This window comes from Rattus norvegicus, chromosome 6, assembly GCF_021556685.1.
Source record: "Rattus norvegicus strain SHRSP/BbbUtx chromosome 6, alternate assembly SHRSP_T2T, whole genome shotgun sequence".
In the NCBI taxonomy this organism is placed as follows: domain Eukaryota; kingdom Metazoa; phylum Chordata; class Mammalia; order Rodentia; family Muridae; genus Rattus; species Rattus norvegicus.
The window spans coordinates 110,992,687-111,017,557 of record NC_141539.1 but is presented as its reverse complement, the minus strand read 5'-3'; the positions used below and the strand labels follow the sequence as shown (position 1 = coordinate 111,017,557).

The 24,871-nt window shown below is 43.7% G+C and overlaps 1 protein-coding gene across 10 annotated transcripts in view; it reads left to right on the top strand.

The window, feature by feature from the left end:
- Positions 1-267: 267 nt before the first annotated feature.
- Positions 268-24,871, top strand: part of Mlh3 (mutL homolog 3) — a 36,131-nt gene continuing 11,527 nt past the window's right edge. The window contains exons 1-8 of one of the 10 annotated variants that reach the window (XR_015621906.1): positions 268-347; positions 1,600-4,909; positions 7,904-7,999; positions 9,148-9,224; positions 10,101-10,205; positions 12,786-12,858; positions 20,243-21,394; positions 24,143-24,254. Coding sequence is in view for 3 of the 10 variants with exons in the window: in NM_001108043.1 (NP_001101513.1) it covers positions 1,663-4,909; positions 7,904-7,999; positions 9,139-9,224; positions 10,101-10,205; positions 12,786-12,858; positions 21,323-21,394; positions 24,143-24,254 (3,791 nt within the window). In the remaining 7 variants the exon portion in view is untranslated. Of the gene's footprint in view, positions 348-1,599; positions 4,910-7,903; positions 8,000-9,138; positions 9,225-10,100; positions 10,206-12,785; positions 12,859-15,950; positions 17,432-18,676; positions 21,395-24,142; positions 24,255-24,871 lie in introns of those variants that run through there. The other 9 variants (XR_015621905.1, XR_015621911.1, XM_087553327.1 and 6 more) reach the window with 9 other exon arrangements.

Here is a 24,871-nt window from a genome sequence, read left to right as displayed (position 1 = left end):
CAGCAGTAAACAAACCAAACCCCACTGTTTACAATCTAGCGAACAAAGACTAAGGACAAGAAAGATATGTGTGGAACTAAATATTAGAATATGCAAAGGAGACGACAACCAGAAAGGCAACAAAGTAATAAAATTGACTAAAAACAGCCTTTCACCCCATCCTCAACAGAGAGTAAAGTCCAAGAAATAATGAAAGGTGAAGGGAAGCGCGGCCTGGCCACCTTGGCGCCTGCGCACTGAGACGTCGTGCAGAAGCCGGCTCGCGGCGTCTCGGAAGCGCATGCTCTGGAGCGAACACCGGACGTTGGAGGTGGTTAGTCCGTGAGAATTGATGGAGGAGATTCGAGGTGAAGTGGGAAAGCACGTGGTGAAATATGGTCCTAAGAGCTTGTCTAACTTTACAGGAGCAGTGGTGACGGCCGCGGGCCCCTCTGGCGGAGCCGGGGCTCCCCCGGAACGGCGGGGCGGGTGGACTGCGCAGGCGCGGCCCGGCCTGCACGGGAACCCGGACTGTCTTGACCCTACAACTGCGGTGTAATCGGAATGCTCATTAAACATTCACCCCATTTGCCAACGGCTGCTAAGTGCGTTGTCTTAGAGAGCAATAGTAGCTCTGGTTTTCTTAGGCTTTAAAAAAACCAGCCTTGCCACCAGCCATGCTGTTGTCGCTTAAGAATGAGACCTTTAGGGGTTGGGGATTTAGCTCAGTGGTAGAGCGCTTGCCTAGCAAGCGCAAGGCCCTGGGTTCGGTCCTCAGTTCCGGAAAAAAAAAAAAAAAAAAAAAGAATGAGACCTTTAACGACCTAGAGTCTTAGGGTTGTTTGTACAAGAAAACTTGAAGTCAGGGTCCGACCACCCCATACCATTACTTGTTATTGCTAAGCTATGTTCTGGGGATATAAAAGATCGAGAGTATCAATATAAAGGAATATCAGTAATAAGGGCATTTCAACAAGCTATCACAACACAGGAGGCTACACAAGTCTCAGATACCCAAGTTTTGCCTCTTCCCATCCCCCAACCTCTTCCTGATAAAGTAATGCAACGATAGTAGTTGCTTCTTGTGTCTCCTTGATAGGTTTGACTTTTTAATTCATACCATCGTTTTGCCTTCCTACTTACAGCGTCTTAGAACATCAAAAGTTTTTCTAAAAGCCGTGGTTAATTGTGTAAAGTATAAATGTTATGAAACTATCTTGGACTTTATTCATGAATAATTTCTAGCTAATGTTTCTTAGCTGAGTTTAATTTAGCCATCTGTTTTTAGTGAAGTGCTTAGAAATTTGAATAGTGTCTTTACGGGTCAGCATCCAGCATAATTATAATTTCACTTTAGGGCATTCATTTTAGGAACAGCGAAAATGATGAAATTATGAATGCTTCTTTGGAATTGAAGTCCGTTATACAAGGCATGAGTTTTATGCGCTGTCTAGAAACCAGAAGTCTACCTCTGTTTCACATTCCGGTTTAGTACTTTATTTACCTCAAACTGTATGTAGTTCTTTGTAATAGTCGAGAGAAGGGGGGTGGGGTGGGAGGGGGTGGATGCAACATAACTGAGGTTTAATAGAGTATGTGCCATGTTTTGTTTTTCCATAGGTGGTTATTTCCAGTCAGAGAAGGAAGCCGGTGTCTGCTACTCTCTCTGCATGTTTCCCTGCCATGATCAGGTGTCTGTCAGATGAAGTACAAGCCAAGTTGCGTTCTGGTTTAGCCCTAAGCTCCTTAGGCCAGTGTGTTGAGGAACTTACCCTTAACAGTATTGATGCTGAGGCAACATGTGTGGCCATCAGAGTGAATATGGAAACCTTCCAAGTTCAAGTGATAGACAACGGACTTGGGATGGCGGGGGATGACGTGGAGAAGGTGGGGAACCGGTATTTTACTAGTAAATGCCACTCAGTACGGGACCTGGAGAACCCAACGTTTTACGGTTTCCGAGGCGAGGCCTTGGCAAGTATAGCTGACATGGCTAGTGCTGTGGAAATTTCATCCAAGAAAAGCACAACATTGAAGACCTTTGTGAAGATGTTTCAGAACGGAAAAGCCCTCGCCGCCCGTGAGGCGGACTTGACCAGACCGAGTGTGGGGACTACAGTGACGGTCTATAACCTGTTTTACCAGTTTCCTGTGCGGAGGAAAAGCATGGACCCTAGACTAGAGTTTGAGAAGGTTAGGCAGAGGGTGGAAGCCCTCTCACTTATGCACCCCTCCATTTCTTTCTCTTTGAGGAATGACGTTTCTGGTTCCATGATTCTTCAGCTCCCTAAAACCAAAGACATATGTTCTCGGTTTTGTCAAATTTATGGATTGGGCAAGTCCCAAAAGTTAAGAGAAATACATTATAAGTATAAGGAATTTGAGTTTAATGGCTACATCAGCTCTGAAGCACACTACAATAAGAATATGCAGTTTTTGTTTGTGAACAGAAGACTAGTTTTAAGAACAAAGTTGCATAAACTTATTGACTTTTTATTAAGGAAAGAAAGTATTATATGCAGGCCAAAGAATGGCTCTGCCAGTAGGCAAATGAATTCAAGTCCTCGACACCGTTCTGCCTCAGAACTCCATGGGATATATGTAATCAACGTGCAGTGCCCGTTCTGTGAGTATGATGTCTGCATAGAGCCAGCCAAAACTCTGATTGAATTCCAGAACTGGGATACCGTGTTGATTTGTGTTCAGGAAGGAATAAAAAAGTTTTTAAAGCAAGAAAAATTATTTGTAGAATTATCAAGTGAAGATATTAAGGAATTTAATGAAGATAATGGTTTTAGTTTGATTGGTACAACACTTCAGACACAGTCTACTCATGAGAAGTGTGACCAGAGCAGTTTCCAGGAAGCGTGTAATAATATTTTGGATTCCTATGAAATGTTTAATTTGCAGTCAAAAGCTGTGAAAAGAATAGCTACTTTAGAAAATAGAACCACACAAAATTCTGGCGATTCAGGAGCTATCAGAAAAAAGACAGAGGACTCATACACTTATGAATCAGATGACCTGGGCCATAGAAAAACTGTAGAGTCTGCGTTATACAACAGTGACAGTGCTTACTTAGGATCAAGGATGTCAGAAGAAGACATAGCCAAAACATCACACGCTGGAGAAAATGAGAAATGGAAAAAATCTTTGTTGGAAAATAGGACTTCAGAAAGGCCACATGAAACCAGTCCAAAAATGTTTTCAAGCCCCATTCAAACTCATCATCCCCTTGAGGAGAGTGAGGCAGATCTAGAAATAGAGATGAAAAGTAGTACTGTTAATGTCATGGCTGCCAACATTCCTCCAAATAGTGAAATTCAGAGTCAACTGGAGCAACTTGAAGATGCTCCTGAAGTGGAGTGCCAACCTCTGCCCTTTGAGACAACATTATTAAGAGCACAGGGTACTCTGAAAAAGAAGGAGAGAAAAAAGGAGCTCAGTAGCCATGGAAGAGTAAATGTTTTTAGTTATGGACAGGTTAAATTGTGCTCCACTGGCTTTATCACTCATGTGGTACAACGCGAACCCGCCAAGTCACCTGAAACAGAACAGTTGTTTAAAAATTATGCTCGACCTGGTCCTGTAAGTGCCCAGGAAGCATTTGGAAATAGAACACACCATGCAAGTGAGACTCCAGACAGCAGTAGTTTAACAAGCACTTTAAGTAAAGAATCCACTCAGCCGCCCCACAAAAGATTCTGCAGAACAAATACAGGTTATGGGACAGAGAACAAACCTGTAGCAACAGATGACAACTTGGCCCTTTTTCAGGGAAGCCGTAAAGAATCACACACAGATTGCTTTTTGCCTGATACAACCTCCTTTCCGTGGTGTAGAAATGTTTCCGGTGGTTATAAGAAAAAAGGTAAAGTGGGTTCCTTCAAACACGTAGTCCGTAGGAAGCTAAGCTTGCGTTCACAAATAGGGTCTTTAGAGAAGTTTAAGAGGCAATATGGGAAGGTTAACAATTCCCTAGCTGCAGAAGAGGACAATGACACTGACTTCAGGACCCATCTTGAGCCTCACAATGAACCCGATGTTCTTCTGAAAGATAAGAGCCTCTCAGATATGTCTGATGGTGGTGAGATCACTCCATCAGAGCACAGTGATGGGTGTCAACCATTACGTCCCATCCTGTACCCAGAGACACTTTCCAAAGAAGATCGCTTAGAACAGAGGCCTAGTTTGAGAGAAAGTCCTATCACTCTGGCGGAATTGCTCCACGGTAACAGAAAACCTTCTGAGGTTAAGAAGTCCACTGAAGCCCTGGCTTCTAAATTATCCAGACTCAAGGATTCTGAAAAAGAGATGCAAACCATGGAGATGGCAGGTCCTGTTAGTGAACGTCCAGACTCAGATCCCAGTTGGAAAGACAATAGCCAGTGCGCTAGGCTGGACTTAAATTTTTGTGAATTATATAAAAATAAACTTGAAAAAACAGAGAGTGAAGTGCTTCCAATGCCAGATTCTGCCCCAGAGGATGATTCCATCAATAAAAACAGCGTGCTGTGTTCTAACAGTGTAACAGATGACAGGGAGAAACCAGAAACTTCCTTGCTGTTACCCTGTAGTGATTCTAAAATCAGCAAAGATTCAGATGTTCTTATCAGAGTCTCAGAGCAACAGAGTGGAAGCCCTGACTCTGCCAGCAGGGAGGTAACGCGTCAGGTAGAAGATAGCGCCGGCAGCCAATGTGGAATCTGTTCCCAGAGCCATGGGTTTAAAGCAAGATCTTGTTCTGACAATGAAGAATCAAGTACGCACAGTATGGACTGGCAGCAGCATTTTGACGTAACCCTGGGAAGAACGGTTTACATCAACAGAATGACCGGGCTTAGCACGTTTGTTGCTCCTACTGATGACATTCAGACTCCTTGTACTAAAGATCTGACAACCGTGGCTGTGGATGTCCTACTTGGGAATGGTAAGTATGCAATATTCATTGGCGTGAAATGTTTTTTAAAAAGAGAATAGTGGCCAAGGAGCGATAAAATTATTGTTCATAGAGATGACCTCAGCAGATAGCACTGTAAGACTGTGTTTTATTGGTTTTCTTTGGCGGAGGGTGGTTTTGTGGTCGAGGAATAATGAGATAGGGTCTTGCTGTGCAGTCCAGGGTGGCCTCAAACTCTTTTTGTAGCTAGTCTTGCACTCATGATAACTCCTGCTCCTAGATCCTATAGAATTAAAGGTATGTACCACAACACTCAGCTTCTGAAGGCAACGTTTTAAGAACTCTACACTGTTTAAGGCACATGGAGAGTCACCGGGTTTAACAATAATTTAAATACAAGCATTTAGTAGAGACTGATAAAGATGTAAATGTATTTACATCTGTCTAAGATGTTTATATGTGTAAGAGAGAGTGGGAAACTTCACTTTAATAAAATGGTACACTCTTAATGGCTAAAAGACCCACAGTTTTTATCCACCTTGTTTTTCCCTTCTTCCCAAATATACTTGTAGAAATTGTCCTTTAAGAGACAGGACAGCTTCCATTTGTGGCTACCAGCCTAAGGTTGGAAAGACAAGTTTCCAGTAAGCTCTCTAGGTCAGTACAGTGTGACTTTATGAGCTTCCCCTAGAATATAGGATTTGGCCAACATTTTTCAAAATGTAGGCTAGATAGGTGCCTTCATAACTGTATCTTTCAAATGTATTTTACTATAATGCGTATATCAATCCACTTGCTATGTTTCTGATGTAAGAAGTTGATAATAATGTGGCTCTCAGGTCACACCACAAGGCAACACCAGAGCCTGGTCTAGGACTTTGGGTTCTCAGGTTTCCAGCAACATTAAAAGTGACATTGTTTTGGCAGTGCGTTAGAGCCAGATGTTGGGAGTCGGTAAAGCTGATTCCCATCTGGCTATAATCTCGGCTTTCACCAGTAGGATAAACATTAAATATGCATCCCTGTTAAAAGTCTCAAATGCTGTAAAAGAATGTAAATTATATGAATATAATTGCAAATTATAATGTCTTCTTAGGATAAATGTTTCTAGTTGGAGGCTCTGATTTACTTGAGGTTAAATAGATCCTTTAGTGTTTCATGTTTTTTCCTTATGAAAGTTACTAGTGTGACTTCTGGAGAATTGAGCAGGAGGAAACCCCTCTACCTTCAGTATTGTTCTCGAGACTACCCAATTGCTCCTAAGGCATCATTATGTGCCTTTCGGTCTAGGTCATAGGTACTGGTTTGTCTGTGCCGAGCACTTATCAGAGAGAAGCATCTGAGACAGCGGCACCTCATCTTCCTGAAATGTAGCTGCTTCTGATACAGTGCCAGCAAATAACTGGATCTCGGTCAACTGTGGGGTGGTTGTTGCCAAAACAAAGGGGGGAATCCTAGCTGCCACATTCAACATAAACATCTGCTCCTGTTAAGTAGATTTCGATGTTGAAACTTCAGTCCACTCAGCCATCTGGATGACCGTATCTTGTGAACGTTTGAGAATCCTGTTAAGTCACGTTCCAAATGGAAAATAATTTTGATATCAAAACAAGTTCATTGAAAAGGTGACGCCTCACACCCTCCATTCACATGGAAATGACTCTTTATAATGGGACAGGAGGACATGGCGGACCCACACATGAAAATATAAACACACAATAAATTACTGAGGGACTCTTTAAAGCTCTTCTAATCGTAAACACTTGGGAGGTGGAGGCAGGAGGATCAGGAATTGAAGGTCATCTGCAGGTACATCTCAAGGCCAGCTGGGCTACGTGAAACCCAAACTTTACTATATAAGGGTAAATTTAGAGCAATGTCATGTCCTTAACCCACGGATTTGCTCTTTAAAAATGTCTTGTTTTTCCAGTGCTGGGCCTTCTGCATATTAGTTAAACACTTGACCACTGAGCCACAGTCCAGATCAGTGTCCTTTTTTATGACTTTCACAATGTTGTCTTAGCTAATGTCTTGCTCTAGTTTTGTCCTTGTCTCTTTCAAGTAATAGTTCTGTTATGTGCTCACCCTCCTTTTTTATTTTTATGTATTTGAGTATTTTTGGTTGCATGTAGGTTTGAACACCATGTTCGTGCCCCGTGCCCATGGAGGACAGGCGAGGGCATTAAGTCTGGAGTTTTGGAACTAGAGTTAGAGTTGGCTGTGAGTCACTATATGGGAGCTGGCAATTAAAACCAGGGAATCTGGAAGTGCAGCTGGTGCTCTTAATCACGAAGTCATACCCCCCGACCCCATGTTCCCCCCTTTTCAAAACTGTCTCTCTGGTTCTAAGACTCAAATGTGCTCTTCCTTCAGAAAGATGGTTAGAACTAGACAGTATCTTCCCAGATTGCCGTGTCCGCACCTCTTACCCGCTGGTCCATCTTTTTGCACACCCATTTGGCGTTTGTTGTTTGTTACACTGAGGGAGGTGGTTTCTGACTTCTCAGCCTTACAGTCTACCAGGGATAGCTATGTAATACAATGAAATCACGCTTACCGTAGAGACATAGGTTGTGGATCAGGGACATAAGTGGGGAACTTGTTAAGGCCGCAGCAGTTGTGGGGATCATTAAGCACAGTTGTTTGTCTGACAGGCTTTCCTGAGTAACTACACCTGGGAGGATATTTAGCAGTGAACCCCACCCCCACCCCCATCTGCTGGATTCCAGTAGCTGCACCATTTACCCAAAATATGATCATGAAAAATGACTCAAGACATTGCCTAATAATGCGCCTCCCACCCAGACAACTGCCCCCCTTCCACCACTGAGAATCACATCCATGAGTAAAGAAACAAGGCATTAATATAAGTTAGCAGATAGTTTCACGGAAACTTCTGATTTTCTGTGGCGTGTTTAGTGGTCTGCCTTATGTCTTTGTTTAGTTTGTAGAGAAAGCGATTTTATGTCATCTTTAGTTGTTTACTTTTGAGTTCAAACCTGTAGGCTTTCCTCTTTCACTTAGGGGTCCAGTACAGGTGTCATCCTTTTAGAAGCGACCTTGTTCTTCCTTTCCTCCCAAGAGCTCAGGAAGAGAGGACCAGGCGGAGACACAACAGAGGTGAGTGATAGCAGAGGCCAGGGAGACAGTACACACTGTCCGCTGCATTCTGAAGCTTGATCCACACCAGCTGTGCCTGAGGGGCCAGGCGCTCCCCACGGCGCTGTTTAACAGCAGCGCTAAGTAACGGAGCACATGCGTTCACATCAGAAATTGCTTTTCCAGACTGAAGGTTCGTGCAGGGTGATTATGCATAGGCTATGGTGTCTGTGACTGCGGAAATGGTTTTTTATTTTTAAAGATTAAGTTTCTCCGTATTTCAGTAGTTTGATCTTTGTAAAATTCTTTGGGAAAAAGGCTAAAGAAATCTATTATTTTGTTGTTTCTTAGATTAAGTATATTTTTACCAAAGACAACAAGAAAATTTGAATTATAGTTTTTTTTTTTTCTGGCACATACTTGGAACTATGCTTCCTTTTTTTTTTCTTTTCTTTTTTTAGGAGCTGGGGACCGAACCCAGGGCCTTGCGCTTGCTAGGCAAGTGCTCTACCACTGAGCTAAATCCCCAACCTCTCTTCCTTTATTTTTCAAGACTTGTTTTGTTTTGTGTGTATGGGGTGTGTGGGTGTTTTTGCCTGCATGCATGTCCATGTGTCACATGCATGCAATGCCTTTGGCTAGAGGAAGGCAGATTCTCTGGAATTAGAGTTACAGATAGTTGTGAGCCACCATGTGGGTGCTAGGAACCAGACCTGGGTTCCTGTGCAAGAGCAGCAAGCAGGCCCTCTTAACCTCTGAGCCATCTCCCCAGGCCCCTTAAACATTGTTATAGACAATTCGGAGAAAAGCTATGCCAGAAGATGCAGTCATAACACTAATTTTAGAAGTAGCATCAAGGTTGAGTGGCACACACACCTTTAATCCCAGTACTCAAGGAGCAGAGGCGGTCAAGTCGTTGTAAGTTTGAGGTCAGCCTGGTCTACATAATGAGTTCTAGGTCACCAGAGCTACATGGTAAGACCCTGTCTCCAAAAGCAAAGAAGAAACATCTGAGCAAATTCAGGAACCCAGGACACACTCTGGCATTTGTGGAGTGTGGGGATTCTATGTCTAATCTTTGGTCTTGAGGCTATAGCTCAGGAGAAGAGGACAGTCACTCTCTTCTGGGCCTCGATGACAGCTGTCCCCCTTCGTCCTAGATGCTGTAGATGCTGCTGCTGTCAGTGAACCACTTCAGTCTTTGTTTTCAGAATGGAGCAATCCAGTGTTTGCCCGATACCCAGAGGTAAGTCTGCAGGACTTTTTCATTGCCTGTTTTTAAATTTGAACTTCGTTTAAGCTGGCTAAGGGCATGCCTGAGTATATGAATTTACAATTATGAGTGGAAAGTAGGCAGATTTCCAGATGATTTACTTGGGTATTAGTGTTTAATGAAGAGAAGAGAAGTCAGCATTTTGGAAAGGTCAGGAATTTTGGCTTAAACATGTACACTCAGTGTAAAGAGTGAATGTGTTTGTCCTGTCTTACAGGGTGGTAGTAAGCGCTTAGCATTCAACAAATGTCATTTCATCTGCAGGAACAGGTCTGCGTGTCCTGACAGTGTTCTTTCTTTGGTGTGTTGTCACGGCATGTTCTGAGTGTGGTAATGAGTGTGGGTAACGGACAAGCGTTTGACTACTGATTCTTCACTTAGACGCCTTGAAAGACCTAATCATGGCACATAGACAATTTGTTCTGAAATAATGCTGGGCTTTGTCAGTGTTGATAAAAATTTGTTTGACAACTTGTGTTTTAGAGCCCTTGGGATCATAGCTCTCCTCCACCCATCCTGTCTCTAGTAGGATATATGAAAATGGTTGGTTTTCTTCTTTGCAGTGCTAGGAATTGATAATAGTCCTGCATGAGTTAGGCAGTGCTGTACCACCGGCCTATTTATTCTAAGCCCCGCCCCCAAGAATGAGAATTCTTTTTTTTTTTTTCTTCTTTTTTTTGGGGGGGCTGGGGACCGAACCCAGGACCTTGCGCTTCCTAGGCAAGCGCTCTACCATTGAGCCAAATCCCCAACCCCCTCAGAATGAGAATTCTAATGGACTTTGAAATCATCGGTAAAACAGTTCCACAGAATTAAAAATTAAGTTTTGTCTTTCCTGGGTCTTTCTAGGTTGCTGTTGACGTCAGCAGTGGCCAGGCTGGGAGCTTAGCCGTTAAGATTCACAATGTTCTATATCCCTATCGCTTCACCAAAGAGATGATCCACTCAGTGCAGGTAAAGGCAACACTGAAAGCCGTGAAATGCTTACTTAACCTACACTAACTTTGTGAAGTTTAATTTTTTGTTTTTGTTATTTTTCAAGATATTGTTTCTCTATGTAGCTTTGGCTGTCCTGTAACTCACTCTGTAGACCAGGCTGGCCTTGAACTCAGAGTTTGCCTCCTGAGTGCCAGGACCAAAGGTGTGCGCCACCATATCCAGCTATTTGATTTTTTTAAAAATGAGACAAACTGTATTAGTCAAGGCCTCCCTAGAGGAACAGAGCTAATAGAATGAATACCTACCTACCTACCTACCTACCTACCTACATACATACATACATACATACATGTGTGTGTGTGTAATTGACACAAGCTGGAGTTATCACAGAGAAAGGAGCCTCCCTTGAGGAAATGCCTTCATGAGATCCAGCTGTAAGGCATTTTCTCAATTAGTGATCAAGGGTGGAGAACCCAGCCCATTGTGGGTGGTACCGTCCCTGGGCTGGTGGTCCTGGGGATGTAAGCCAGGAGAAGCAATCCAGTAAGTAACATCCCTCCATGGCCTCTGCATCATCTCCTGCTTCCTGACCTGCTTGAGTTCCAGTCCTGACCTCCCTTGGTGATGCACAGTGATGCGGCAGTGTAAGCCAAATAAATCCTTTCCTCCCCAACTGGCTTCTTTACCTTCCTTGCTTCAAACCCTGACTAAGACAGCACATATGTACACATGCATGGAATGGCATGCTATTCCAACAATGGTCCAGCTAGTCCAACAATGGCCGTCTGATAGAATGTTGAGGAATACAGTAGTTGTTCAGTTCTCAAGGCTGGATGTCTCAGCTGGTCATCAGTGTACAACATAGTCCCGAAGAAGCTGGCCTAATGCCAGAGAAGGCATGGCTTGCCAGCAGGAACCAGGGCAAGCAAACTTCCTCTTCCCGTGTCCTTTATGCAGGCAACCGGCAGAAGGTGAGGCTCAGATCAAAGGTGGATCTTCTCTTTCAAAAGATCTGGGTTAGAAGTGGCTCACAAATGGTTTAGTTAAGAAAATTCCTCACAGGTGTACCAGTCTCTCGGGTTTTGGTTAATTCCAGATGTAGTCAATTTGACAATCAAGACTAGACATCAGACATGGATTCCTTTGCTTTTAATCTGACTGGAATCTTAAATCATCATCATCATTATCATCATCATCATCATCGTCGTCATTGTGGTCGTTATCATCATCATCATCATCATCAATTTTATATTAAAAATATTTTTGTTTTACTTGTCAAGCCAGGGTTTCTCTGTATAGCTCTGGCTGTTCCTGGAACTTGCTCTGTAGACCAGGATGGCCTCTAATGCCACCATTTCCCAGCTGGAACCTTGAATTTTTACCTTCAGGGTGGGGGGGAATCCAGATTAGTTTTAATAGCCAAGAAGAATACCTCTAATAGAGTGAGCAGGTTTCCAGGGGATGAATTCAAGCTGATAGTATCAAGGACTGTTAACATTTCTGCAGAGAATTTATATTTCAATTTTCTATTTTATAACAATATGAAAAATACCAAAAAATTATTTATAAATCAACATTGTTGTTAACTGTGCACAAATACTCACTTGTAAGTGACCCTCTGTCAGGCTGCAAAGGCTAAGGAAGCCATAGACTAGGAGGTTCATTAACAAAAGGACCTGTGACCCTTGTCCTTTTCTGCTCTGTTCTCTGTACACAGCTCTGAGTGCCTCAGTCTCCTTGCCTTCAAAGTTGGAAACAAACTAGGACATTACACAATACTAAGCAAGCTCCTACCTGGAGGTTACAGGCAGGGACTACAGCAGGGGCACAGTTATCCAGAAACAGACCTTTGGTGAGCATGAGCCTGGACAGAGAGGAGCCCCTCAGGGTATAGCTGTTGGTGGCATTTACCAGTACTGCTAGGCTGACACGTCCAGAATGGCTTTCCTTGCTCTTCACAGTTGAGAATTTGTGTTTTAGGCCGTGCATGATGGCGCACACCTTTGATCCCAGCACTGGTGAGGAAGAGGATGGAGGCTAGCCTGGTCTACACAGAGTTCCAAGCCAGGCCAGGCTACACAGTGAGACACTGTCTTGAAAAAGACCAATAATTAGTCCTGCTCGTTAGCAGTCTTTGGTCGTATGTGTTACAGTCTCTGCTGGAACTACTGCAGAAGTGCCCTGTGGCACAGGCAGCACCTGTCACCTTCCTGCCCTCCACCCGTCCTGCTTGCCCATCATTTTATCCTTCCTAAGAACTCCTTCACTGTCAGCAGAACCTTACTCAGTGTTTGCAAACAAGTCTTCGTGGTACTTACTGGGAGCAAGGCCACATAAGGCCACATAGAGCACATGTGGAGGTCAGAGAGCAACTTGCAAGAAACTGTTCCCTCCACCAGGTGAATCCCAAGGTTGAAACTCAGGTATCAGGTTTGGGACAAGCACAGTTGCTTGTAGAGCCTTCTAGCTGGCTCCTCCACTGGGTCTTGGCTATGGGTGCTAGCACGTGGAGTATTGTCTTAGCTCTTTTGCAGGCAAGCAAAACTTTTGCTAACTTTTGGTTAGTGTCACATTACATATTTCCGTGAATGGCAGGTTCTCCAGCAAGTGGATAACAAGTTTATCGCCTGCTTAATGAGCTCGAGGACGGACGGGAGTGGCCAAGCAGGTGAGCATGGAGTTCTGCCTCACTAACGAGCTGTCTGGAGCTCTGATAACCGCCTTTTAGAGGGGTACAACAACCTGTGTAGGATACAGTTTAAAAAGCAGAAAAAGGGAAACTGACCTAAAGTGAGGAACTGAAGCATGTTTTAAAGTACGTGAGCTGTCAGTGTGTTGACACACACGTAAATAAGATACTATAAGTGCTTAGTCTTTGGAGAGGTAGCCCAGCATTGTCTCACATGCATGGTGGTCCTAATGCCTCAGCCTGATTGCTGGGATGGCACAGGCCTGTCCCACACCACACCTGACTCATTAAACTATTAATAGTAGTTTACTATTAGCAGTAAACTTACTACTAATAGTAATTGCCTCAGAAGTGAAAATGAAGGTGGGCAAAGAGAGAATTTCATTTTCTACACCTTTAAAATATCTTATGTTGTAGACTTTTTTTTTTTCTTTTTTCTTTTTTTCGGAGCTGGGGACCGAACCCAGGGCCTTGCGCTTGCTAGGCAAGCGCTCTACCACTGAGCTAAATCCCCAACCCTTTGTTGTAGACTTTTGTATGTATGTGTGTGTGTGTGTGTGTGTGTGTGTGTGTGTGTGTGTGTGTGCGCGCATGTGTGTGATAAAGAGAGAGACAGACAGACATGTGGAGACCAGAGATAACTTAAGTGCCTTCCTACATTAGTTTCCACCCAACTTTTTGAGGCAAGTTTCTTGTAAACCTGAGGCCTACAGTTTCTGCTGGACTGACTGCCCAGCAGAGTACATGTGCCTCTTCTGCCTCATCTGCCCATCCCAGCCTTCCCCATCACTGCAGATGCAGGTATGGGTGGCCACATTCAGGTTTTTGTGTGGACGCTAGGATCCGAACTCACGTCTTCATGCTTGCACAGCCAGTGTTCTCCACTGGGTTCCCAGCCCTCCAGCCCTGTGATGACTCTTAGGTGTGTATACACAGGTACTCATCTATACACGTGGAGACGAAAGAATGATCCTAGGTGCATGTTCAGGATGCCATCCATCTCCTTTGAGATGGGGTCTAATTTGCCTGGAAGTCACCAGTTAGGCAAGACTGGAAGGCTAGTGAGCCCCAGGCATCTTCTTGTCTCCACCTCTCCAGCTTTGAGATTACAAGCACATACCACCATACCAGGCATTTTTACATGGATTCTAAGGCTCTGACTCAAATCCTTTGGCTTGCAAGGCAAGTGCTTTACCCACTGACCCATCCCCACAGCATCTTGTACAATGTTCTCATCCATAGTAATAAGTTTATATAAATTTATGTAATGTGTTTTGCTAGATTTATCAAGAGTATTTACAAACAATCAGGAGTCTAGAGAGATGGCTTGGCTGTGAGGAGCACTGGCTTCTCTAACAGAGGACCTGGGTTAGATTCCCAGCATCAATATAGTGGCTTACAGCTATTTGTAACTCAAATCCTAGGGGATCTGACACTCTCGGCCTTCTTGAGCACCAGACATGCTTGTGGTGCACAGATGTATAGGCTAAACATGCATACACATAAAGTTAAAAAGATTTAAACAGAATCAGTTCGTGACTTGCTCTAATGAAACAATAGTTCCCATATAAATCATCCAGCAAATATTATTTGTTTGCTAGGGACTTTACCAGGCTCTAGGGGTACAACGATAAGAAAGAATAGATATGTCGGAGGAACAGATAACCATACAAACATAAAAATTTGACAGTAGCTCTTAATGGAGAGTAAAAGGTGGTGTAAGAGCTGATGTTGGGAATTTTGATTTTGTCAGGGAGATCAGCAGACCTTGGCAGAATAGGGCTGAAGTATAAGCATGTCAACTAAGCAAGCGACTAGTAATTCCCTCCTTGTCAGGTGGAGGCAGGGCAGTAAGCCTGGAGATAAAGCTGGGAAGAAGTAGCAGCCAGACAGTAAATGTCAGCTTCAAGCTTTCTGTGTCTCAACACTAGCTGGAAACAATTTGTTATACCTTGTTGTTTTTAGGGCTGTTGTAGTTGCAGAATGGAGTCTTTGTGGGGTTCAGGATGCCACAGAGACAGCAAGATATCACAGTGCCTAAGAAACAATGGTTACCTAGGACCAGGGTAGACAAGGGAAAGTGAAAGTATGCGTCGTGTGGACGGACAATCCAGCATTTGGAAGCCCAAGGCAGGAGATGCAAGGCTAGATAGTGTATAGCTGTGCCACCATGTGTGACCTCATCTCAAACAAAACAAAGAAACAAAAATGGATGCATCGAGAAAGCAGGAGATAAAGTCAACAGAGTTGTTGATAGATTGTTATGGGAGAGGAGTATCAAAGATAATGCCTAGTTTTCTGACCTCTGTGACCAAGTGGACAATGTTGCAAGACCAGATTAGATAGAGTTGCAGCAGACTGGGAGGATATAAATCACAAGTTAATCCAAACTCTCTTTGAAATGTTAAGAGGAGATGGCAAGAATGTGTTTGACTGGTGCAGATAGAGACTCGAGTGTTCTGACCAGGTGATATACATTTGCGTTGTCTGCATAAAGTTGGTTATTGGTGACATAAGTTTTATCACCTAGAAATATAGAGAGTGAGAAACAACCCTGAGTCTAGAATAATTCTAACATGTAACAACAGCTGAACAGAGAGGCACCAGCAGGGGTTTGCAACCCCGTAAGAACAACAATACCAACCAACCAGAGCTCCCAGGGACTAAAGCACCAAAGAGTACACATGGGTAGACCCATGGCTCCAGCTGCATATAGCAGAGGATGGCCTCATTGGACATCAGTGGGAGGAGAAGCTCTTGGTCCTGTCAAGGCTGGACCCCCAGTGTAGGGGAATGTCAGGGCGGGGAGTCAGGAAGCTGTGGATGGGTCGGGGAACACCCTCATAGAAGCAGGGGGAGGGTGGATTGAATAGGGGCTTTATGGATGGGAAACCAGGAAGGGGATAACATTTGAAATGTAAATTTAAAAAATCCAATAAAAAAAAAAAAGAAGACACCGGCAGAAGAGGGGAAGAAGCATTGGCTAGAGAGAGAGAATGAAGGCTGTCGTACTGCATCTAGGACCTCATACCAGCTGCTGCTGCATGGGGCACTGTTCCTTTTTGTGACAGAGGAGACTTGGCACTGAGAGCTGTCTGACAGAAGAGCTGGAGCAGAAGCCATCGCTGCTAAGGAAATCGGAGCCCTAGAAGGGCGTGGCCAGCAGAGAGAGCGGGAAGTTTTCCTTTTCATGAGAATTTGAGTGCAATTACAGTTGTCTGCCTGTTCTGTGGTCTTACTTCCCTCAGTTTCAGTTACCCACAGTCAACCAAGGTCAGAATATTAAGTGGAAAATTCCAGAAATAAGCAACTTATAAGTTTTAGGTTTCACCCTACTCTGAGTAGTATGATGAAATGCCCTGTCATCTCACTGTGGTCCAGCCAGGCTGCAGATCACTCCTCTGTCCAGTGTGTTCCTGCTGTGTCCCCTGGCTGCCTGATACTCAGCCCCTGGACACATTTCCCAAGTAACTGTACAGTATCAAGGCTTTATGTCCAAGGAAAAGCTATTGTACTTAATAATGGCATAGCGTACGGCAGAAGTGATGTTAGCAGTTTTATTGTAGCATGTTATTGTCAGTGTGTTTTTATTTATTTATTTTACAGTGCTGGGCATCCTAAGTGCTCACATCACTGCGCTACACCCGTTAGTTATTGTTAATTTCTTGCTGTACCTAACTTGTGAGTTAAACTTTAGCATAGATTTATAGATCTAGACAGAAACAGAGTCTGTTCAGGGTTTGGTACAGACTACCGGGTGGGTTCAGGGATTAAACTCGGGTCTTCAGGCTTGGCAACAAGTGTCTGACCTGCTGAGCCTCCTCCCCAGTCCTGAAGTTTTGGCTGCTTGAAAGTCTGTGGCACCCAGAATGAGTGTAAGCACAGAAATTATGTCTTCAAAGAAATGGGAAACAACAAAAACCCACGTGTGTTAAACTTCCCTTGAGAGTTTATATTTATTGTTGGATTTGCTACTGAAGAGTCCTTCGGGTTCTTTTGGAAGGGTGTATTCTGAGACAGGGTTTCTCTGTGTAGCCCTGGCTGTCTTGGAACTTGTTCTGTGGACTAGACTGGTTTCCAACTCACAGAGATCTTACTGCCTCTGCCCCCCAAGCACTCAGATTAAAGGTGTGTGCCACCACTGCCTGTCCAGATTCTTTTCAGAATGCAAAGCCAGTATGCAAGAATTCTCTTGAGGCTGAGGATGTCTCTCTGTCGGTAGCATGCTTCCTGGCATGGATAAAACCCTGGGTTCAGTGCCCAGTACTGCATGAGACTGAGCATGGTGATGCACTCCTGTAACTCTGGAATGGGGAAAGCAGCGCTAGCATCTTCCTCAGCTAAATAGCAAGTTCAAGGCCAGCCTGAACAGACTGTCAGAAACAGAGTTAAATGTATTCCTCTGAACCAAATGTGAGTGTTTTTATTTCTAGTCATAAATATGCAACCTATTCCTCAGTTGACTTATTTTAATTTTTATATTTTCTTATTTGTTTTATTTTTTGCTTTTGTTTTTTTTTTTTTTAAATTTCTTTTTTTTTTTTTTTCCAGAGCTGGGGACCGAACCCAGGGCCTTGTGCTTGTTAGGCAAGCGCTCTACCACTGAGCTAAATCCCCAACCCCTTGCTTTTGTTTTTGAGACAGGTTCTTACCATGTACCTCTGGCTATCCTGGAACTCTCCATGTAGACCAGGTTGGCTTTGAACTCACAAAATCATGTGCCTCCTGAGTGCCAGGGCTAAAGACATTGTCACCACTCCAGTTGATTTTGACACATTTTAATTGGACATATACATTATTGCTCTAAATTGCAGTGAAACCAATAACTAATGATTTCTGCCTGCATTGAGATACATTTATTCAGTTATCCTTCTAAAGAATAAGTTTATGATATAGTTATCAAGTACCCATTATTTAAAATTTTATTTTGTGTGCTAAGAATATACCATGAAAACATCGCATAGAACATCTATCCTGTTGTGATGTCAAAAGCATGGCTTCTGTGTGGATATATCATCTGTATTCTGCTTCATTCGAGAAATGAGGCGCTCACAACACTGTCTAGAAAATGGGAAGATGAGCGTCTCTTCTGCTAGATTCAGGTCAGGTTTCACAGTGCTTCTGAGTTTGGTGATTTGTGTTGGGTATCAAGGCCACTCCCCTGAAGGGTATGGCCTGTTCTACAGTTTTGCCCAGTGCTCATTAGAAATAGTAGCTGCTCTTCCTAGCCTCAAAGAAAGTTAACGTGGGGCGTTCCTGTTTTGCCCAGTGCTCATTAGAAATAGTAGCTGCTCTTCCTAGCCTCAAAGAAAGTTAACGTGGGGCGTTCCTGTGTTATAGCTGTTGTCAGAAGTCACCAAGGGCCCTGGGGAGCCTTAGTACAGTGTTTGCCTCATAAGCAGGAGGACCCAAGTTCAAGACCCAGAACCCACATCAAAAAATTTTAAGATACTATGTTAGAGTATGGATAAGGAAATAAGAAAATAAAAACCCCAATTCCACACCCTTATCTATTCTTCAGTTTTAAATGCATCCTAATATATTTCACAAAAAATTTAAAGTCTATTTAAAGTTGAGTGGTGGTGGTGGCACATGCCTTTAATCCCAGCCCTTAGAAGGAGGCAGAGGCAAGTGGATCTCTGTGAGTTTGAGGCCAACCTGGTCTACAGAGCAAGATCCAGCACAGGGCCACACAGAGAAAACCCTGTTTCAAAAAAATAAAAAGGGGGGGTTGGGGATTTAGCTCAGTGGTAGAGCGCTTGCCTAGCAAGCGCAAGGCCCTGGGTTCGGTCCCCAGCTCCGAAAAAAAGAAAAAAGAAAAAAATAAATAAAAAGACAAAAAGCTCCTATCTAAAGAGAACAAATGAAAACCAAGTATATGCTGGGTGGTGGTGGCACAGGCCTTTAATACCAACACTCAGGAGACAGAGGCAGGCAGATCTATGTGAGTTCAAGGGCAGCCTTGTCTACAAAGTGAATTCAGGCAGAACTACACAGAGAAACTCCGGTCAAAAAACAAAACATGATACATATTTATGTAGATGCCATCATGAAGTAAATTCCTCTGTTTGACAACCTCAAAATGATTAGGATATTAATAAGAGAAAAAAAATTTAAAAAGCTGCGTGTACTAGCATGAACTTACATAATCCCAGAGGCAGAGAGGTGGAGAAGTGGAGAGACAGGTGAGTCCCTGGCCAGTAAGCCTAATGGAGTTGATGAACTCCAAGCTAGTGAGAAAGAAGGGGTAGGGAGGTGTCCTAAGGAACAACACCTGAGCTTGACCTCTGGCTTGAAAACACACAGACACACGCGTGCGTACACACACACACACACACACACACACACACCAGAAAGTTTGTGCGATGAGAGGCGTTGCTCAGTTGGTAGAAAGCTTACCTATCAGGCAGCTACAACTTGCTAAGTAGTTGAAGGCAAGGTCACTGTCAACAGGGTACGCCCACAGCTAGCCTGCGATACCAAGAATCTCGCCTGTTTCCTTTATCTTTTAGTCTTGGGCTTTCAGCTGTGAGTTTGATAGGATCTTCCCTAGTTTCATTTCTGTAGCTGATAAAACTCAAAGCACATTAGGGAAGAGTTTATTTTAGCTCACAACTCCAGATTACATTCCATCACTGGAAAGAAGTCAGGCAGGAATTTGAAGAAGCTGGTCACACCCCACACACAGTCTAGAGAAGAGAAATGAGTGTGTGCATACCTATGTCTGCTCGGCTTGCTTTATCTGCTTGTCCAGTGGAGGCCACAAACCCAGGCCACGCACGGTGCCCCATACTTTGAGGCAGCTGAACGAAGACATGGTGCCTACAGGCCAGCCTGCCCTGGGCCTGAGACTTCTCAGTTGACAGTTAAAACTGTCAGTGTCATAGGAAAATGGTTCATCTCTTAATAGAAATAGGAAAAAGACACTTTCTATTTTGATCAAATTCAAGAGAACTTTATTTCAATATGATTAATAACAATGAATTATTTTGTCTGTGAGACACCCCTGTAAGTTTGACTTCCGAACCCTTTGCCTCCATGCTTGTACTTGAGAGTCTGAAGCCCTGCTCTTAAAAATGAGGCCTGTAATGGGTGGAGACATGGCTCAGGGGTTAGCAGTGCATATTCAAGAATTCTGCCACCAACACCCACATCAGGTGGCTCATAGCTACCTGGCTCTACCTCACAGGAAGCCGGTGGCTCCTCTGGGCACCCACTTCATGTGCAGTCATGTGCACTGGCACCTACACAGAGACACAACTACACATAATTAAAAATGTTTTTAATTAAATTGTATCTTACTTAAAAATTTTATACGTATGGCTTTTTTTTCTGTGTGCATGCATGTGTCACATGTATGCAGTACATGTAGATACCAGCTGAAGGCTTCAAGTTTGCTGGAAAAGGAGATCCAGCCGTGAGCGCACATCTTCTGGAAGAGCCGCAAATGTTCCTAACTTCTGAAGTGTCTCTAGCTCCCGGAAGTGGGGCCAGCGACAGGAGCATCCGCTGATCTTTACAATTGCAGAAGCTTGTGCCCTTGTTGACTTTTGTCCTGAGGATGTTCCCAGGTGACAGGTTCATCCTGGAAAGCTTGGGAAGCCCGAGACTGAGACAACCACACCCGCAGTTGGGGAGTAGATGCAGTGAGGGCCTGTTTTTCTGCAACCAGGGAAGTAATGATTTTTACATCCTTACATGGTTAGGAAAAAACAAAAAGACGTCTTGACACAGCCACGTTCTATGCCGTTACTTCAGTGTCCATAAATAAAGTTTTATTGGAACACTGCTATAGGGGAACAGATCATCTGTGGCTGCTTTGGCTCAAAACAAATAGTTGAGTAGTCGTGACAGCATTCATGTGGCCTAAAAAGCATAAAATATTTCCTTTCTGCCTGTTTGTAGAAAAAAATGTTCTGCCCTCTGATCTAAAGTTACAAGTACATTCTTCTTGAGTTTCAGAGTAACTTGCAAATCAAAATCCTCTGCTTACAGTGTAGGTAGTGCATTATTCAATGACTTTATTGTAAAGTTGAATTAATAAAGGCAATTTTGCATGAATATTTAAAAATTTAACCTTTTCTAAATGAAATACAGATGTTACAGAGCTTTTCACCAGGGACAAATTTGGTAATTTATTGATAATTTCAGGGGTTTTGGTTTGTTTTTAGCATAGAGTTCAGTTGAGTTGGCTGTGAAAGCATGCACCTTTAATGCCAACACGTGGAAGACAGAGGCAAGTGGGTTGCTGTGAGTTCAAGGCCAACCTGACATAGACAAGTTCCAGGCCTGTTAAGGCTAAATAGTGAGACCCTGTCTCAAAAGTGACAAAGCACAATTGTGTATCGTGTCTGTGTCATTAAATGTATTGAGTAATCACCCTCCACACTGCATGATTCTTTTCTTGATTTGGAAACTTCAGAAATCCTGGTTGGTTTTGTAGGTGGAAACCTGTTAGTCCTGGTGGACCAGCACGCTGCCCATGAGCGCGTTCGTTTGGAGCAGCTAATCACTGGTAAGCATCTGTCTGCAGCTAGAGGAGGTTCAAGACTCCAGTGAAGTCGACACACCTACAAGAATTTTCTCTCACCCTGACTGTGAGGAAGATGCATAGTATGTTTGAAAAATTAAGCTGAGAGCACCAAGTCTGAAAACCTCTGGAAGACTGCAAGAATTTGCTTTGCTATGTCAAACATGTGGGTCTGATTGACTTGCTCAGAGGTGCATTTCCTCTACATTTATCCTCCACCCACACCTACAAAAGGACTGAGTTCATTTACTGTGTACAAGTATTGATGTGCTCTCCCATGCCTGTGTGCTCTCCCTGCTGTGTGCTCTCCCATGCCTGTGTGCTCTCCCAGCTGTGTGCTCTCCCAGCTGTGTGCTCTCCCAGCTGTGTGCTCTCCCATGCCTGTTTGCTCTCACTGTTGTGTTCTCACTGCTGTGTGCTCTCCCATGCCTGTGTGCTCTCCCTGCTGTATGTTCTCACTACTGTGTGCTCTCCCATGCCTATTTGCTCTCCCATGCCTGTGTGCTCTCCCAGCTGTGTGCTCTCCCAGCTGTGTGCTCTCCCATGCCTGTGTGCTCTCCCAGCTGTGTGCTCTCCCTGCTGTGTGCTCTCCCTGCTGTGTGCTCTCCCAGCTGTGTGCTCTCCCTGCTGTGTGCTCTCCCAGCTGTGTGCTCTCCCTGCTGTGTGCTCTCCCATGCCTGTGTTCTCTCCCTGCTGTGTGCTGTCACTAATCCTTCCCCACAGTCCTCAAGGTCCCATGTAATACTTTTGTTTTAAAATCTCACTTATTGGGGTTGGGGATTTAGCTCAGTGGTAGAGCGCTTGCCTAGCAAGCGCAAGGCCCTGGGTTCGGTCCCCGGCTCCGGGAAAAAAAAAACCTCACTTATTTGAGGATAAATAGTGTGATCACAGTGGTTTGATTCTAGAAGATACAAAAGGAAATGTGATTAAGCACCTCTACACCCTCGTATGACTTTCCATCTTCTCCCTCTCGGGGGCAGCTAGTACGAGTACTGTTTAAATAGATCAGCCTGTCATCATGAGACATTTGTCTTCACCCAGTAATAAAATACAGACAAGACAAAACAAAAGAATCAACCTCAACTACACGAGTTTCTCTGTGTAGTTTAGCCTTCAATGCTCCATCTTCTTAGCTGTCCAAAGGTTGACATTACATGTATGCACTGCCGTATCCTTTTTAAATTATTGGGAAAATCTTGATTCCCTTGATAAAGTAATGAACAGCCTTCATGTCAAAGAGTTAAGTGAGAATCCAGGGAAATGTTTCATGAACTGGAATGGCATTAATGTCACTAATATTTTCTTTTGCTTTATAAAATGAAGTCACAAGAGTTTGGAAAGATACAGTAAAAAACAGTGGGGAAAAATTACTTACTTTGAGTGAGAACTTAAATGTGAGCCCCCCTTTCATGCCTTTGGCAAGTGAAATACATTGGTTTGAGGACCACATAGGTAGTGGTGCTGGTCAGTATTTGAGAGGCTCCAGAGGATAATTCTAAGTCTCATTAGGCAGCTGGCAAAGCAAGGATCATGTTCAGGTCATTAATGCTAAGCGGATGGTTGTTGAAGTGTCTCCTCGCTGAGTTCTCAACTTTAAGAAGGCTGGTGACCACAAGAAATGAACTGGCTGTACAAAATTGTGAGACTTTTTTTTTTTTTTGTATAAAAAATTGTCAGAGGAAGAAAGGGAGATGGAGAGGCGTGGTCTTTCCATGCCTTGCCCAAGATCAGACAGAGCAGTTACTAAAGTGGTGGGCTGTGGTGTGGCCGTTAAAGACTGGCAACGAATCTTGGGCTAAGGACGTCGTCAGAAAAAAACTTGAAATGCAAGAAATGAACAAATAAAAATTTTGGCTCATTCAAAACAAACTTACATATCAGTGAGATAGCTTAGCTGGCAAAACACTTGGAGCATAAGCCTGACAACCTGGGTTCAATCCCTGTCACCCACATGAAGGTCGAAGGAGAGAACTGATCCCCAAAAGTTGTCCTTCGATCTCCATGTTTGGGCCATGGCCTGTGTGAAGCAACCCCCCCCCACACACACACACATCATAGACTAATTAATACTGTGGGGCTGGAGAGATGGCTCAGAAGTTAAAAGCAACAGCTGTTCTTGCAGAGAATCCAGGCTTCCCAGCACCAAAATGGCAGCTCACAACTGTGTACAGCTCCAGTTCTGCAGGTTCTGATGCTCTCTCCTGGCCTCTGTGGGCACAAGACACACATGCTGTACATAGACACACATGCAGGCAAAACACCTAGACACATAACTTTTTAAAATCAAATGATGATGATTTTTTAAATTCATACCCTGACTCACTTGCTATATAAAGGGTCTGCAGCACTCGAGAGTAATACTGGCAGTCTTTTCAAAGACTGAGAATCCTTTCTGAAGGAACAAGAAACCATCGTGACTTACAGGACTGTATAGAAAGTATGCCACACTTCTGTATTTCTGTGATCAATACCACACATGACAATTGTAGGAACACTGCTTTGCTGGTGTGGATATGAGTTAAGTCTTCTATTTCTTATTTTGAAAAACTGCTAAAATGAGTCCAGTGACTGACTGCCCCTTAGTTTACTGCTAGAATCCAGACTGTAGAACTGAACACTGAATACACTATGTAGTTCTGGGGAACTCTTGCCATGCCATGGCTCACCAAGCAAGTTGTTATAACTGACTGGAAAAGCCTTTCCTTCTTATCGTGTTCATCTCTCTCCCAATAGATTCCTATGAGAAACAAGCTCCACAAAGTGCTGGCCGGAAGAAATTACTGTCTTCCACAATAATTCCTCCACTAGCGATCACCGTGTCAGAGGAACAAAGGAGACTCTTACGGTCAGTAACATCTAAGGACATGATGCTGGTCTGTGAAGCTATACTGTAGAACCCCTTTGTGAGGTCTCTACATGAATGTTCCTGTTATTTTATTTTTCAGAGAAGGAAGCTGAGACAGGGTGTTGCATGGCTTACCCGAGGTCTTAAGGGTTAGCAGTAGATCAGACTCAGAGCCTGTCCTCTGACCCCAAAAGCCATTCTTCCAGCTATAGCATAGACACTGAGCATAGACTAGAGTTTCCCTGGTAATTTTTCCCAGCAGTTGGCTTAGAACACTCTTCTCATTCTTGGAACAGCCAAATGTTTATGCTGTACTGTTTCTGAGAGCAAAGTTAGGGAAATAATTGCTTCCACTCTTCTTGTCTTGGTCCATTCTAGATTCTGCATTACCACAATCTTATTAGGAAAGAAGCAAAACACTGGGATACCAGGGTGGGGCAAGTCCTGGGGCAGGTCACAGGATAGGTCATTTTTCTGCTTCTGGGCAGTGTACGTTTTTACAAATGAAAAGCCTTATCTGTTCATTTCAGGCCTGGTTATTCACAGCTGCCAGTGCAGTTTTCCCTAGAGCATAATTCACTTATTTATTGCCACCATCTCGTCCCCAGTCAGGACAT